Genomic DNA, 18,278 nt, shown 5'->3' with positions numbered 1-18,278 from the left:
CTAAAACAGAAATATGTTTGAAGCTCAGTGTTTATCCTCCCCCCATCCCCAAAATTTAGGACTTATGGTAATAAATAAAAGAAACACTGAGCTTCAAGCATATGCCTAGCTTTATTTAGCTTTATTAAAAGTCCTCCATGTCCCTGATTATCTTTTGTCTACAAATGGCTTGTGGCTCATTATGCAGGTATTCAGGGCATCATATGGCAGCTACGGAAATGGCAGATCTCAAATCATATCCTCTTCCTATTCTATTCTGGACAAGCGAAAGAAAGCAAGCAAAAAATGCAAGCAAGCAAGCAAGAATGCAAGAAAGAGACTGGGTTCCAGAGCCGCTGCCAAAGCCAGTACCCAGATCCAGCAGTCCATCCCCCATTCTGAGATGAAAGCCGTCTCCTGCTGCCAGCTAATACTGTAGTTCTGCAACTCAAGTGGTAGCAGTCTGTTGCAATGCTGAAGGTTCAGATTTCAAGCCCTGCTAATGCAGCTTAATGGAGGAGAGGGGCCACAGTGACACAAAACAGAATGTATTTTTTTCCTTTTAAAGAGACAAAAGTTATTACAAAAAATATTAAAATGTTTGCATAATTTATAGCTGCACCATAATACACTTGCATGATCATATAATATTTGTCCGGAGGTTCCCTGCCTCATTCATTGTACACTTATTTGGACAGACTTATGGATGCCTAAGCAACTACAGACCCGTTATTACCTAATTTTCCATGGTTTGACTTTGCAACTTAATTAACGTTTTTTAGCATATGTTATTGAGTGTAATTATGTGCAAAATACGTTAATATAGCTATAAAGAAACTTGCTGGGCAAGCTTATTGGTGGTGAATACATACAATATACCTGACAATTCAGGAGTGAGCCCAGGCTTGTCTGTGCTTGTTCCTAACCAACAATATGCATCCAGCTCCAGACAACCAATCAGGCTCTTGTGCACTTGCCTCCACCTAGTCATTCTGGTCCCAAAATCAGTCAAATCTGAATGCAGCCAGCCCCAATCAATCATTAACTTTTTTGCTGTAACACTAATAATCTTACATTATTATAACATTCCAGTATGAAGAAAAGCAAACTACTCCACTAGCATGCAACTCCCTAGCAAGCTTTGTGCCAAAGCGTCCGTGAATGAAATGAAGTATAAATAAAGGAACATTTCAGCTAGAGCCAAAACTCAGAGACTTCCTTTTAAAAATGTAAATGAAAAATGCACAGAATACATTATACTGGCTAGGGACAGAAATTACACATAAACTGGTCTAAGTGATCAGAAACTGGTTTAAAAAAGTAACAGAACAGACATTCACTGCACATAAACCAGTTTGAAAATGGCTGAAACTGGCTGAATGTAGTATCAGACTTAACTGATTTGGCTCAAACTGGTTTACGTAATGTCTGTCCCAGACCCCTTGTTAGTTTAAGATAAACCAGAATCCCCCGCATCCCATCATGCTCCCTGGGCTAGGCAGGGCTCTCTGTTCCACAGCAGAGCTGGCCCTGCCCTCCTGCTCCCTGGCCAGTGCTCCAGCAGACTGCAGACACAGCAGGGTCTGCCTGACTTCCCCCTGCCCACCCCTTGCTGCTCAAGCAGAGATTCCCCCCTCCCTCCCTACCATCTCCCACAGCACTGACCCCAGTCCCATGAACCCTAGGCATGTGGTATTCTAGCTAATGCTGAGAGGTGTCTGTGTGTTTGCCTCTAATTTCCCTGGGACAGGCAGAAAGGACAGTGTCCGCTTAGGGATTTTTGAAGCTAATCAACAGGTCAGCTGGTAAAGTCCCTCCTTCCTTCCTTGGAAAAAGCTGTTTAAGAACAGCTGAAAGAGGCTATTGTTTTGCTGATGGGGTGATAAATACTGTTATCATCCACCTGCTGGCTTGCTCACCTGTCAGTTTGCTGCAGACAGTATAAAGAAGCAGGGAGAGGGAGACTGAAAAGCTCCATATCATCAGCTCCATATCATCACTGTACACCCCAACCTTGCCTCAGAGTGGTAACCGGGGGCTGGCAACACTCCTTCCCCTTAAGCAACAAGAGGGGAAAAGCCGGGGATGGTGCAGGCAGACCTTCCTAATCAGAGCGTCCTACCAGAGCCTGGCCATGCCACCCCCCTCAGCTCAGCACTGTGGAAGGGAAGGGAGAGCTGCTCTAGCACCCCCCAGCTTCTAGCCTGAGCCACTACTGACATGTGCCTGCATTTCTTCAATCCAGAGGGGATGTCTGGATGCCTACAAACCAGTTTAGCCTAGCCAGATTAGACTAACTTGAAAAGATTGAATCAATTCAGGCTCAGGCTTTTTGAATGTCTGCCCCTAGCCATTATGTCCAGCTCCAGTTACACTACTTCACTGGTCTCAAAGGACGTGCAGATTACCATGCTTTACCATAACTTTAGATTGGTAATTCTCAACCAGGGTGCCACAACTGTTGGGTTAGGATTGTAAACATGATTCACAAAGTAAACCCAGAGGGCATATTTACACGTGTTCTGGGGGCTCCAAGAGCTGCTCTAATTAAACCAGCCACAGCATCTCATGTATTCAGCAACCCGCACTTCAAAATGGTGGCATGGGTACTTTAACTAAAGCTTGTTTGACAAACTTTAGATAAAGTGCCCCCACTGCCATTTTGAAGCATGGTGACACTGAATACATGAGACATGGAAGCTGCTGGAGCGCACTAATTAATTAGCATGTCATGGCAGACTGGATTAATGGAGTCTGCTCTAACACGTTGTAATTACAGCAAATCAGAGTAGTGTCCCCACACATCTACAGGCACCCAGAGATTTCAAATAGAAATCTATAGCTGTTGTCTGACTTAGTTCTCTGCAACAGGAAAACTGCTCTATAAATTTCCATAGTCAAAAAAGAGTGAAAACTAAGAGGTAGCATTTTCTTCGAATCTATCCAGGGGTGCCCCAAGTCTCCAAATAATCACTGTCTAAGAAGATTGATAACCACAGCTTTAGACAGGAAACTTGCTGAGACTATAGATTAGCAGTGTTTGTGCGAAGTATGTCTTAGCCAAATTTGCTGCCTGGTCTTAGAACATAATGCCTATGAAGCAGGCAATAGCATAACCAAGGGAGAGGTGAATGGGGCAGCTCCCCCAGGCACCACCTTTATGAAAGGGCACAAAAGTAGCCATGACGTCAGTGGAAGCTAATCATGCTGTTGTGATCAGCATCATGGCAGCTAGCACTGTCAGATGTCACACAACTGCCCCAGGCATTGCGTTGCCCAGCTATGCCTCAGACAGGGAACGGGTAGAATACCTTACAGTCCCTATATCCAGCAAGACAGGGCTTTCACAGCAGGAGCTGTGACTGGAAGAGAATAGTAGGGCTATGGTAGAGTAGGACACTAAAATGCCTAATAAAATTAGTTATTTTTATTGACTTTCTAGCATGCCCAGCAACAGATCCTGTAGTGAGGAAGGGAGATAAATATATTTTCCCATTAAAAATGCTATATGACCATAGAAGAATGCATAATGATCAAATATGAAAATTGGAGTGTGTCATTTGCATAAAATCTCCAGATTTCTGGACAACCAGTCTTGGACACTTATCTGCATGGTACACTATATTATCAGGTGCCTGTCTCCCTTCTTCACACTGCTTCCTTCTTCCCGTTGCTCTATGTCATTAGGGAATTATTCTAACATTCTGGATCCATATTACATCAATCTACGTTTTTGTCATCTAAAAAAAAAATATTGCAAGTCCAAAAAAAATCTGGCTTCTCCACACTCTACATGGCACATTCCCTTCCACAGTTCCTCAGACTAAAATCCAAAATGGGAAATAGTCAGTCCTTGCTTGAAGCACAGTTTAAAAGTGAGATATATCCTGACTCTTTAGGGGCAGAAAAATAAGACCAGCTTCTCAACTGATGAAACATGGTATATCTGACTATATTTCTGCAGAGCTATACTAAATTACAGCAGCAAAAGATGACCAGGAATTTTAAATCAATGCAAAGGAAAAATTCCTCAGCATAGCGGTAGGGCACAGAGTACATTTTCTAAATCAAGATGCTATCATATCAAACTGCAAGGCTGTGACATTTTGATATGGAGAAAAGCTATTTTGGACATTCTCTTTTTCTGTATGCAAAATCCTCTTCAACTGGACTTCTGGAAAATAAGCATCTAGCCTTTCAGACGGAGATATCCAAACAACAATATCAACATGTTTAAAGCCATTAAAATCTTTCTAAATGAAATCCATGTAGGTCTAGGTGATAGAAACAAAATATGTCAACAAAACTGGTATGTTAACTCCCTAAACATATTCACAGATCCATCAGGAATGGGAAGCGGGCAAAAGCAAACAGGAAGAACAGGGGAGAATTAACGCACAAGAATATCAAAACAGCAAAGATGGTTTTTCTTCATCCCCAGCACACCATGGAAGACATAGCTTCTATGAGGCAATATAATTAGATATTTTAGATTGTGTTTTTTGCGAAATAATGCGTGACCTTGCAAACACCATCTGTGAGGCCATGAATCAATGAAATATTACATGGGCATTTAAGTTTGCTTTATAATGTGTATATAAACTGGTTGAATTATGCATTTTCCCAGATTCTTAAATGCTCAGCTACACGTTCATAACATCACTCTATTTCCATTTTCATAGAGGATAAGGATTCATGAAAGAGGTTCATTTTTTTAAATGATTAACAAACCACATACATTCATTTCCTATTAAAAATTCATAAAATAGCAAAACCCAGTTGTCTCCTATGTTCTCAGTAGTGACAGTCTTTGCTATAAATCATTTATCTCTTAGGAATGATGAAGGCTTTTGGCTAGAGACATAGGAATACTAAAATCAGTGTTCACTATCCACCACACAAATACATTACCTGTTTGTGTAGGTACATTGCAGAAATATATAGAAGCAAATACATTTCAGCAAATACAGAAGCAGTACATTAGACAATACTTGCACATGAAAATAGACTTTTTCAAAATAAATCAATTTGTGAGAGAGCAAAAATTCTACTTTTGCCTAAATAACCTTTAATTATTGCTAATAATTAATTAACAGAGCATGGCACCAATCTGAATATATAGGCCCCATAAAACTCAATGGAAATTCTTGAGAGGAAAGCAAAGCAGAATTTGGCCCTTTCTCCACTGAAAAAGATGTATAGTGCAGTTTCCAACAGGGGGAAGCATCACACTATGCAAGTATTTTAGCTGTCTTTAAAAAATGCTCAATTTCCTATATTTATCAGATCAGAGAAGCCTATTTCAATAAATCTGCTAATTCACACTCAGACAGTATTGGATGAAATTCATCTCAGTCAGTAGGCTTATTTATACAGCATTTTCCCATTTAAATCTTACATTGTCTCTTTAAAAAGGACTTAAATGACCCTGGCAGGGTTTTATGTGAGCCCTCTAAACAGAATTGAATATAACTATTCTCAGCTTTCCTGATAATGGAGACCTTCCATAGAGTTTAGTGGACGTTAAGGATGCATGTACCTTCACAAGGATCACTCAACACCTTGCACAACTTTGTTTGTCCAAATACTTAATCACAGGCCTAATTGGGCCAACCTGACTCAGTGTGGAAGTAGCGTCTCTGAAATTCATGGCACTATCTGAATACTGAGGTGCTATTCAGTGCAAGTATGAGTGATACAACTAAGTAGAGAAAAAAAAACAAGTAATTCTCTGCTTCTAGGGCTAAGAAGAGACAGTAAAAAAGCCAGAGGCTGAATCAATTCAATCTTCACAGGTTAACCAAAGCTGTATAGATTGAACTGATAATCAAGTGAACAAACATCCACTTTTGATTCTGGAAATGCAGCCACATACCTGCAGTGGCCCAGGTCTGAAGCCAGGGGGCACTAGAACATGCCTCCCTGCTCGGCTGAAGCAAACAGCTTGGGCCAAAGCTAGCTCACCCACCCTGTGAGGGCAGTTTGCAGGGGAGGTACAAAGCATACCGGGATGCTGGGGGCTTGTGAGTTAACTTGAATCTGAAGGGGATCTGGGACAGAAGTTGAATAAACCAGTATAACATAAATCAGTTAAGTCCAATATTACATCTATCCAGGTTTATCTTAAGCCAGTTTCAACCATTTTGGAAGCAGTTTATGTGTAATCTCTGTCCCTAGCCTAGATGACTAGCACAGAGTTTCAAGAATTAAAGAAAACCAATGACAATGTACTTTATAGTAGAGTTATAAAGTGTTAGTTAATACTTCAGAATATTCAATATGTTGGAATATCCTGTAAGGATCCTTAGACTTATTTGTTATATATAAAAAACAATTTTTAAAGCTATAATAAAAGATATAGATGTTTCAACCTAATTGATTACTAAGGTCATAATCGGGGGCAGATCCAGAGAGGGTGCAGTGGCATAGTTGCATCTCCCTTTTGGACCGGACCATACCACGGGAGCCTCTGGCAACTTTTTTAAAGCCCCCAAAGCAGGTAAGACCCCCCCTCCCCACTTCCCTCCTTAAAGATACATTCCCCTCCCATCCCCTTGTCCTGTTCCTTCACCTGCCACTGCTGTGCTCCTTGCTGTCCCTAGGGCAGGGAAAGATTTAAAGCCACTTCTGCCCACTCCAGCTGGGATGCATGCAGCCTGGGCTCAGCTTGGAACAGCAACAGAGGCAGCAGAGGAGATGAGTGAGGGAGTTTCCCCCTCCCTGAACCTGTTCCAGAGAGAGTGGGGGAACTTCCCCCACCCATTGCTACTGCTGCTGCTGCCACCACCACTGTTACTGTTACTGCTGAGCCTAGCCCCCGACGCAGCCTGGCAGGAGAGGCTTAGAAATTTCTCCCACCCCAGAAACATTCACAAAAGCAGCGGTGGCAAGCAGGGGAAAGGGAAGGGAGGGGACATGCCTTGAGCACGGAGGGAAGGTGGGGGATTCTTATCTGCTTTGGAGACTTCTAAAAAGTCCCCAAAGTTTCCCACAGTGCAGTCTATCCACACTGATAGGTTCAAGGGAGAAGGCTGGGATCACGGGTGCAGACATCCATGCAGCCTGGGTAGCTGCTCCCATATTTCCCTTTGCCAAATCCTGAATCTGCCCTTGGTCAAGAGCTGGACCAGGAATTCACCAGGGAATTGGCTGAGGCTGCACACTCACGCTGCATGGTTGTCATAGGAGACTTTAACTACCCGGATATCTCATGAGAAGAGCACTGGTCAAATCCAATCGGCCATAAAGCTACCTCACATCTTGGACGAGCTCTACCTGACTCAAGAAGTTGACAAGAGATAAAGCGTTGCTGGACCTAGTACTGGCCAAAGGGGATGACATATTGACCTAAGAATCAACGGAAAGCTGGGTGATAGTGACTATGAGCTGATCACCTTTACTATCCATCGCAAAGCTGGCAAGTCAGTCAGCAATACAGAAGTCCTCGACTTCAGGAAAAATGACTTTGACAAGCTCAGGAGGCTCGTTGTTGAGGTCCTAAGGAACAGCGACTCGACAGGAAGAGGGGTTCAAGACAAGTGGTTACTCCTCAAGGGAATGATCCTGACAGCACAAGGGATGGCCATCCCATCTTGGAGGAAGGGTAGCAAAAGGGCTCAGCAACCCGCAAAAGGGCTCAGCAACCCCCTTGGCGCAGCAGGAAACCTGAGGATATGATCAGGTGTCATCATATATCTGGACTTTAAAAAAGCCTTTGACCTGGTGTCCCATGACCTCCTCATAGATAAATTGGCCAACTGCAGCCTCAGCTACACCACAGTCCAATGGCTGGGAAATTGGCTCCGAGGTTGGACCCAGAGAGTAGTGGTCAATGGTAGCAAATCATTATGGTGCTCCATGACCAGTGGCGTCCCCCAAGGCTCTGTCCTTGAGCTGATTCCCTTTAACATCTTTATCAGCGATGTGGACATTGGTGTCAGAAGTGCACTGGCTAAGTTTGCCAATGACACTAGACTTTGGGGCATAGTGCCCACACCTGAAGACAGGCTATTGATCCAGGCTGACTTAGATAAACTTAGTAAGTGGGCAGACACAAACCTGATGACGTTCAATGACGATAAATGTAAGGTACTCCACCTCGGGGAAGAAAAACCCGCAGCATACTTATAGGCTCGGCAGTGCTACACTCGCTAGCACCACTGCTGAAAGAGACTTGGGGGTCATCATTGACCACAAGATGAACATGAGCCACCAATGCAATGTCACAGCTGGTAAAGCAAACAAAATCCTGGCTTGCACCTATAGATGCTTCTCAAGCAATTCCCAGGATGTCATCCTCCTGCTGTACTCGGCCTTGGTGAGGCCACAGCTGGAGTACTGCATCCAATTCTGGGCTCCACAATTCAAGAAGGATGTGGAGAAGCTTGAGAGAGTCCAGAGGAGAGCCACGAGCATGATCAGAGGGCAAGAGAGTAGGCCTTATGAAGAGAGGCTGAGATCCATGGGACTCTTCAGTCTAGAAAAGCACAGGCTTAGCGGGGGGCTGCTGGCTGCTTATATGTACATAAGGGGCATACATCAGGATCTGGGAGAATGTCTGTTCACCAGAGCGCCTCAAGGAAAAACAAGGACCAACAGTCATAAACTCCTACAAGACCATTTTAGGCTGGACATAAGAAAAAATTTCTTTACAGTCTGAGCCCCCAAGATCTGGAATAGACTCCCTTCAGAAGTGGTGCAGGCACCTACTCTGGACTCATTCAAGAAATGCTTGGATGCTTATTTTACTGGGATTCATTGACCCTGGCTGACTTCCTGCCCCTGGGGCAGGGGGCTGGACTTGATGATCTTCGAGGTCCTTTCCAGCCCTAACATCTATGAAATCTATTCCAGGTTTAATTCTTGTTAGAGCACTGCATACAGTAACTGGGTGAAATTCATGACAAATTAGAAAACCTGCACACAGCCCAAAAATCCATTAATTTCTTAGTACGGGCCTTCAGTGGACCATATCTCTTTTATCAGGGAGATGGGATGAATTTCAGCCAATAAGCATTGCAGAAATTCTTAGGAAGATTCGTTGTAAATTAGTTGTTGTGCATGCAAACCCCCCCTTAACTTATCCCACTTAGAACTCCTGTTCTCAAATATCAGGAACCTAAACTCAGTTCAACCAAATATAAACCAAAGATAACAACAATTTTTCCTGCGTGCTAGTTTTCTGCTTTCAACAAGCACTGCCCCATAGAAAGGGGGAACCTCTATAAATAAGAGAACTACAGGCACTCTGCTATTGGAGCACTATTATAACAACACACATATTGAGTACAGCCAGAAGGGATCAAATGTGGACTTGTTCCAAAAAGCTGGCAACCAAGTGAACCTCTGTGTCTCAAATGAGGAGAGGATAGCAAAGCTAACAACGATTTCTGGGCCTCACAGTCTGCAGTAATTACAACTTTAAAACTTTTAGCCGGGGACTGTCTGAGTAAGGGTGTGCCATTTCCACTAAGAGTGTTCTTTTGAAGTGACAGATTAGCTTCTGCTTCCCCGAGGACTAAAAATATACTTGAGCCAGCTTCTCAGTCAATGGAGCAATGCCAGCTTATATTACATGAGGATCTGACTCCTTCCTTTTAGTCCATCCCACATAAGGGCAGGAAGGAAAAACCTTGTTATAATCCATGCACCTTGCTCCAAATAAACAGATTACTTCAGTGGGCCTCAACACAATACACATGATCCAAATCCAAATCAATACACAAACCATTCAAGAAAATTAGAGGCAATAGAACAATAATTAAGAAAAAATCATAATATCTGGAGAACCCTGCAGGCCCTTAAAAATGTATTGACACACAACCAAGTACAGGTTCTGTCTTGTTCAGTGCCTCTGCTTATGACAAGTATTGTTCTAAACTGTGATTAGGAGAAGATTCCCCAGAGCACCACAGCATGTGCGCTCTGCTACAGCCCTTAAACTCATGGAATGAGTTTGTGAACTTCATCTGGAAGCATTTTCCCAGTGCTGCACAAGACAAACATAGGCAGCTGCTAAGCCCCCAGGCAATGATGGTACTTTTCTGCTCTTGCAGTAAAGTCAGAATGTAATTGGCAGAATCTAAAATTGTCTATATTCTTCTGTTTCTCTAACACTTCTGGCCTCGGCTCTCTGTTATGTTGGCAGTTGTTCAATCCTGGCATCTAACCAGTGAAGGATTCCACTGCATACAGGGCGAATTCTAGGGTGGCACAGACCTATCGGAGTAACCAGTGCAGACAACATGGCTAAGGGACTCCGGTCCAGGTGTTGGAACAATCCCTTTGGATTCACTGACAACTGGTTCCTCTAAATTTTAGCTGTAACCAGCCTGATTCCAGATGCACATAGGCCTTGGGACTTTAAACTACTTTTCCCTCCACCCCCTAGATTTGTGCTAGATTACATCATACCAGATAATCAAAACCTCCTCATACAGTGCTTTTTCTGCACGTAAGTTGTATTACTACTCTCCTCCTTCTTCTCCCCTCTTGTCCTGTCTAAATAGGGTTGCTGTTGCGGATCCTGGCTCTCCACCTGCTACTTCTACTTTTCATTTTTCAGATTGAGAACACACAAAGCAGAGACCAGCTGCTGTGCCCCCATGAATTTATATATAGACCTTTGCATTGAACCCAGCAGACACCCTATTCCAGTGTTTCCCAACCAGTGTGCCATGGCACAGAAGTGTGCTGTCCGAAACGAACAGGTGTACCATGGAAGTTTGCCATGGCAATGACCTACGATAGGCATGTGGATGGGGAATGATTTAACAGGTATGTCACAGAAAATTGTTATTAATGTAAGTAAGTGTGCCTTGGGCTGGAAAAGTTTGGGACACACTGCCCTATTCTAACGCTACTTCCATTTGGTGGCATTACTGGCCACTGACAGGTGTGGAAAACAAAACCCGGTGCTTGCCTTTCAGTTTGGCGTACCCTCGCACTGAGCACAGCACATGCCCAGAAGAGGAGCAGCGTCAGTTTGACCTGGCTGGCCCAGCATCTGTATAGATTGTGTGCTTCAGCGGGGCTTTGTGGCATTTTTATCTAATAGCTCATTGAATAAGCTATTGGATAATAGTGCCAAAAAGCCACACTAAAGCACATGGTCTATACAGACACTGGGGAGCCAGGTCAAACTGATGCTATTCCTTTTCCAATAAAGTGTTGGGGGGCGGTTCCCACATCTGGTAGTGGCCACTATTATTACAATATGCATTATGGTGTTCTCTATCGTTTATTCACATCATGAAATGCAAGGAGCTTACAATCTCAAAACCATTTTGTGGGAGCTAAACGGATGGGATTAGTTTGGGGCCACGCATGGACCACTACTGCTTAATCTCCACCAGAGCAGAATTCTGAGCACCTGTGGCAGAAGGAAGGAAGGAAGGAACAAGTTTAGCTCTAAGTTCCTCTCCCGTGCCCCTCAAATTGTAAAGCTGGTTTTGAGCCAAAGAGCCCCCAAGAGTGCATTAGAATGCCTTAAAGTCTCCTTCAATTTGTACTGGCTTGTAAAAGCTACCAAGATGTTGTTCAATTGATAAAGGTGACCAGACTAGCGAGTTCCTGTCATATCCCCTTCCCTCTGCAACGTGTGCTTAAACTGGAGCAGAGGTGTAGCTTTACAGCAGACATCAATCTCCGCAGCCTGAGAATCTCCAGCTTTCATCGGAGACAACTTCATATAGTCTCTTTTTGCTACCACAGGCCAAGGTCTGACCCAGAGATCCTATCTCCTCCCTGCTGAAGTAGCTAAAACTAAGGTATTTCACAATAAAGAAAATCCAACCATAAGTATATAATTGGCTTGTAAGGGTCCTGCTTGATTAAAGGTAGGCTCTGACTGCAGGCTCTAGAGACTCTTTAAGGTCAACTGCTCTTAGGAATGCCACTATAAGCCAAAACTTGAAATCCAGGCAAAACTGCAGTTGAGCTCGAAGAGAATTTGCCTGTGTAAGGAGTGAGGGAAAAGATAGTAAAGGAGCTTGACTTAACATGTGGATTCTCTACACCTCTTTGTTGGGATGAACTACACGTGCCTTTAGGGTCTGGAGTCTGAGAAATACACTTGTGCAGAAATTCTATTATGGTGGGAATGGCATTGCCTACTCTTCCCTGTTACTGCACCCGCATTTGAATTTGAGCCATATCCTTGAGTGCATTCTTGATACGGCTGTCCTTCTAAATGCTAAAGGCATGTTCACCCCCTGATGTGAAGACCTCTATTTAGAAAGAATCGACTTTCAATTTCCATGTCATCAGGTGTTGGCTATCAAGATCTCCAGGGAGAAAAGGTCCCTATACTAATAAACATTTCTTGAGAAGAACTGCTCTTCCAGTAACTTCACTGGAATTTTGACAAACATTGCTAATCTTCGTGCTTTGTTTATGAAAAACTGTATTAGTGAAATCAGAAGAAATAAGTTTTATGTTATATTCAGTGGCATTGCTGTGAGGTCTCTGGTTTAACAGAGAGATATTTTTTACATTATTTGTTAAAGTCATGAAACCTATTGATAGATTTTCCATCTTTCCTGTTATCTTTAAAAAAAACTCTGGCAGTAGCATCTGCTTGGATCCATCTGGCTTGCAGAGTTACTTGTTCAGCAGCTCTGCCACTGTGATCAGAGTTCCTTTTATATCCAAAGCTCATAGCTAGAAACAAATGATTTTCTAGCTTTCTCATGGTCTCAGTGGGACTTTTGTAAAGTGCAACATTTAGCAACAGATTTGGTATTTATATAGCACTTTTTCACATTCAAAGTGCTATACAAACACTACCTAACTTAATCCAGACAAAAGTACTTCCAAGGTAGTAAATATTAGAATCCTCATTTTACAGATAGGAAAACGGAGGCATGAGTGACTAGTCCAGGGCTACAAAGAGATGACCGTGGCAGGGCCAGGACTGGAATTCAGGAAGCCCTGAGATGACCCCCAAATCATACAACACATCTCTAATAATGTGTGGGCTGCTTGTTGTTTGCAATTAGAACAGCTGACCAACTTCACCATCACAGTTTGCTGCTTGACATGAGGCTGGCTTCTCAAAATAGTGTGGTATTTTTTAAGGCACTGTGTTCAAGGAAGCTAGATCTTGGCCACTCGCACCATGTCATCTGCACTGATCTATGCAGGGAAAGAAATGTTAAAGCTGTTAAAAACTGCTACCATTAGTCTCCATGGCAGTAAATGTAAACACAGTAATCGGCAGGCTCTTTGCGCTCTCTCTTATGTAGAGTGTGCGGATTAACCTGAAGTTGGTTTTTCTCAGATGCCTTCTCTACAGTCCTAGATTTCCAGCGGTAACATCTGCAGCAGTCTGGGTGGACACTGACTCATCCCCAGAATACAGGACATCCCCTTGATGAGGAGCAGGACCACTGCCCCCATTGGCCAATCAGCAGTGAGGGGGGGAGCCACCCGGCTCCTTGGCCAATCAACATCAAGAGCCGGGGCCACCACAAAAAGGCCACCCCCTCCCTTCCTGAACTCTGCTCCTCCTGACTGGGCACCACCCTACCTCTAGGCACAGCCAATAGGATCACGAGGACAAATGATTGACATATATTTCCACCAACGAACTGAAAAACAGGACTTTTTGTAGTCTGTTCCTCATTCAGAAACAGACAGGGGACAAAGGGTTTAAAAACAGGACTGTCTGGATACGAAACAGGACCACTGGCCACCCTAGCTAGCAGTACTGTGTAGAGTGGCCTGAGAGAGCTGTTTTTGCAGGACAGCTTTAATATTGGCAAAACTGTTTGGCAGGTGCCTATTCATTTTTCATCCACACCATTTTCTACACCTGCTTTCCATGAGAAATATTCACCCTATTCTGAATATTCCCCAAGTCAGTTTGGACTTGCTTTTTGCAGAAGTGATAACAAAACCATACTTCTTCAGTACATCAATTGCCCCGTCTATTGCTATATCTGTTACGTAACTCTAAATTAGCTCTGAGCAGCATATAAACCACATTAAGGTAAGAATGTGCTACTCGTGTTGTTTGACTTGCTGAACTAGCACCACAACAGTACTGTAACTAATGCTGTAAACGCCCTCTTTGATGCTGATAGACCAACGGGTTGAGCTTTGCAACAGTCAGGTAGGTGAATCCTAGTTATTTTCTATATTTTAGACCTATTTTGGTTAAAAAGTCCCTCTGAGCTATTGTTAGCAAGACTGATAACAACTTTCATATAAGATCAGGTGGATTCATCCAACACCTGCACTTCCAAAATTGCTTTTCACTCCATCTGTCGCCTTAGGCATTACAGAGGAATTTAAGCATAGTCTACAGCAATATACTTGTATTGGAACATAGCTGATTAGGCTAATTTGCACAAATTGTGAACTTATAGTGTCCCTGATTGCAGCTGTAGGCAGTTCAATGGGAAAGGTTTAGTGGGAAAGATCTGAGCTCTGTTGAGTATCCACTTACTATCACCTCTAGAACCCATCTGTCCACAGTGGATTGTTTGCCAAATCTCCAAACATCTCATACATGTCACTCCTATCCTGTTGGTATTTGCAGAGTCCTTTTCTGACTCAGGCAATTACTCTGGTATTGGTACCTGATAACCAAATAATGATGTCATATAGTTTCATTTATGCTGAGATCTTAAAACACAAGGTAAGTAAATGCTATGCCCATTTTACAGATGGGCAAATCAAGGAAAACAAAGAATTCTAAGGGCTTTAGGACCATATAATAAAATGATGGCAAATTTTTCCTGGCTCCCATTGTCAGATTCCTCCTCCTACTTTAAAATGACTAATTCTCTCTCTTCTGAAAAGCTATTGCTCCCAGATAAGGAAGAGAAAGGAAGTCATTTCTTGTAATTTCTAGTTGTTATCAATCCTATTTGTTCAAGTTGCCTTTTCCTTTTGGGAGTACAAATAGAATTTCCCAAATGCTTGTTCTAACTAGGTACAATTGATCAATACTCCAGCTGTCAAATCCTTACCAGCTCACCACAACAGAGGAACAATCAGGCAAAATTGCCTGCTTAAACAACAGGAATAAGCTGCTGAGTTGTGCCAAAGCATTCTAATCAATTAATTAATTACAGGGAATTAATATATTAAAATAACACTCCATTTTTACCTCTCTCCAAGTGTTTGATGCCTTTTACTTACCAGTGCTTTGTGCCAGAAGTTCCTTTCCCTTTGTAGATCTGTGGGCATCTGTTTTTTTAGGGCCTTAGTCAAAGAAGAGTAAGTTTTATAACCATTAAGTAGTGTTAACCCCTCTACTCTCATGATAAGGGCCAAGTGAGCTTTCACAGCAGATGGTCTGTATCTCTGATTTACATCTAATCTAAACAATAGCCCCTGGCTGACAGCAGTGATCAAATCTGGAATCTTCGCCCCTAAATACATAAGCCACTCAAGCCAAAGATTTGACCCCATTAGCTAGAAGGACCAGCAGACTCAGAGACTTTAATGTGGACCAGCCACTAGAGAGAAATAGAATTGTCTTCCTTAGTGCAGGTTGTAGCATGTTATGACTTAGGGAGGGAGTTTGTCAGCATCATTTTCTACAGCACATTTATATACATCTTTGTCTCTCATCTAGCCTGGACTGTCTTGACCCTATTTGGATCCCTTGCTCCAAGCCAACAGAAAATGGCATGTCTAGGCTTGTCTAGAAAACTTGACAAGTCAGTGGACTTGGCTCAGCCTCAGAGGAAATTTAAAGTATTCTCTAGCAAAGCATGTAGAAACTGGGCTTTATCTGGCTTGTTATACAGCTGGGAGCTATGCATTATAGCCCTGACAAGGTGGCAGACAAAAAACACTGCAGGAAACAGGGCACAGTAGAAGTCATGCTCCCTTTTTGAAACAGCAATTAACCAATGTGCTAGCAAATGCTTTGTCTTTGTATGTGCTGTCTTTTAGCTGAGATGTAAAAAGGAGGTTCTATCCACTGCCCCAGAAAGGATCAAATTACACTTTCAACAAGACTAAGGATGTTAACCCTGGGGTCCTGGCCAAATCCCAGCGCCAACTGTCACTCTCTGCCTATCTACTTTATAGTACATTTTTTTCCTATCCACTTTTTTTGGAAAAAGTGTTCTTCCCTTCCTTACACTTGTATGTTGCTGCCATGTGCTGCTGTCAACCAATTCAGCCCCCTTTACAGTGGCTGCATTTCTGCGGTGCCAAGAGTAATTCCTTCTGTATTTCAGAGGGCCATTGAGAGGTAACAGTTAAGATTTAATTATGCATAATATTATTGTAAAATATAATTAACATTGTTACTCTCACCACAATAGTTTCCTAGTGTTAGGAAATTAATTATGATACCCATACTCACCCTTACACTAGGAGTAGCCATATCTCAATCAATGGGAATATTTGTGAAACAAAGTACCACTCCGTGTGAGTAAAGGTATCATAGACCAGCCCTAAGCTAGAGATATTAATAAAGGGAAAGAAATCAAAACACTGAAAGCTGTACAAATTTACAAGATGCCAAGAGCATCATGGCAGCACGTGCTGGCAGTAAGAGCCAGTCAAGAGTAAGAAAATCCTAGACAGTCCCTCTTTACCCAACTGAATAGCATTCCCAAAGCTCGGATATATTGGCAGAGTCATTAGGTACCCTGCTATGGCTCTGTAGAGCGTGAGCTCACAGCCTCACCCTGGGCTTGTGCTGAACGCTAACCTTAGCTAACCTAGCTGTCAATGGGTCCCTTGTCATTCAAGCTGGAGCCAGCCATATCACTCCCTTGCATACTGTTGGCTATAGAAACCAGTGCGCTTTAACCACACTGGTCCAATGGGCTGCTTAGAAGTGGGTGGACCTTGGTGTTTAATTTTTTTCAACATATCTTTGGGGTGTCTCAGCCTCTCCTCTCCTTTCAAAACTGTGTTTAAATGTGTTGTATGTGAAACATGGGTTTATTGCTTCGGCTTTCATGGTTTGTCTGTATTACCAGAGTTTTTAAACCATTCAGGCTTGAAGGCTTCCTTGCTGCAGGTATGAGAAAGAACTGGTGTCAAGTGAAGCTTTGCCCAGTGCATTAAGGTGTTTCTAATACAAAGAGAAACAAAAGAACCTAGTTAGAAATAAAGAAATCCACAGCTCCCTCCCTCTCACTCCAGTTGAAGTCAATGATGAGTCTTTCACTAATTTAAAATGATGCAAGACCTGGGACTACCGTATTTACTGAATTAACATAGGGAGAAAAAGCCCCTCACCTTACACTCAAGCACAAAGCAGTGGGGGAACAAGAAACTGCTGTAGCTCTATCCCCAGCCAAGGGTTGGAGCCAGAGCCGGAGCCACAGCTGCTGCCTGCCTCCCCACTTCCCTCCCAAACTGCCTCTGCACACTTTGCCACTCCTGCCCCTGCCACCCCAGTCTCCCCCCACCCACCATTTCTCCTTCCCTCTCTCCTTCTCTGCTGCACTCCTCCTAACCTTTGCTCCATGCCAGCACTGCTGCAGCCCAGGGCATGGAGCATGGCTCCAGCCTGGCCCTTTAGCAGCAGCACAGAGCCAGCACTGCTGTGCCAGCCTGCCCCATTGCAGCAGCACTAGCTCCCCACTGCTGCTGCTTTGGGGCTGGGCTGGAACAGCAGTGCCAGCTCCGCATCACTGCTACGGGGTCAGACTGGAGCCATGCTCTGTGCCCTGGGCTGCAGCAGTGATGGAGCCTGCCAGCAGGAACAAAAGTAAGGAGGGGCTGGAAGGGGAGGCAGGGGGTGGGGGTGGAATAGAAGGAAGGAGGGCAGGGACCCAAGGGTGCGGGTAGCAGAAGTGGCATGGAGAGGGGAGGAGAGGGAAACGGGGAGGGAGAATTAGGGCAGCCTGAGGCTGTAGGAAGCAAGGCAGGAACAATGTGGGGGTAAGTGGGGGAAGGACAGGCAGCAGGGGGAAGCTGTCCGCATCTCTTGCTGCCTGCCTCCTACCACCTGACCCCTAATGCCAGCCCCATTATTACCCCCCTCATCACCTTTCCTCCCACTACCTGCAATGGTGGAAGGGGGACATAAATTGAAAATGATTCACCAATAATTAGAATCCATACATGGAAAATTATAATAAATTTATAAATTTTCCATGTGTAGAATCTAATTATTGAGGGGGGGGGGGTCATCTTACATTTAGGATCATCTTGTATTTGAGTAAATACAGTATTTGGAAAGGAAGGATTCCATTAGCTAAGGTACTTAGGAGCTGCCTCCAGCTCTGACCATGCAACAGTGGTATTGGCAGGAAGAAGGGTCTGTCTTTTAGCTATAAAAATGACAGACTGGCCATTCAAAATTGCCCCTGAGTTTT

General features: G+C 43.5%; 1 protein-coding gene across 2 annotated transcripts in view; it reads right to left on the bottom strand.

Moving 5' to 3' along the window:
* Positions 1-463: 463 nt before the first annotated feature.
* DOK7 (docking protein 7) overlaps positions 464-18,278 on the bottom strand; it is a 68,607-nt gene continuing 50,792 nt past the window's right edge. The window contains exon 8 of one of the 2 annotated variants that reach the window (XM_025211548.1): positions 464-538. In XM_025211548.1, the coding sequence (XP_025067333.1) occupies positions 479-538 (60 nt within the window). In that variant the 3' untranslated portion in view covers positions 464-478. Of the gene's footprint in view, positions 539-16,930; positions 17,027-18,278 lie in introns of those variants that run through there. The other variant, XM_025211547.1, reaches the window with a different exon arrangement.

The sequence above is a fragment of the Alligator sinensis genome, unplaced genomic scaffold (genome assembly GCF_000455745.1).
Source record: "Alligator sinensis unplaced genomic scaffold, ASM45574v1 scaffold851_1, whole genome shotgun sequence".
Classification (NCBI taxonomy): domain Eukaryota; kingdom Metazoa; phylum Chordata; order Crocodylia; family Alligatoridae; genus Alligator; species Alligator sinensis.
The sequence above is the reverse complement of the archived record's forward strand: the minus strand, read 5'-3'. Positions and strand labels throughout refer to the sequence as shown.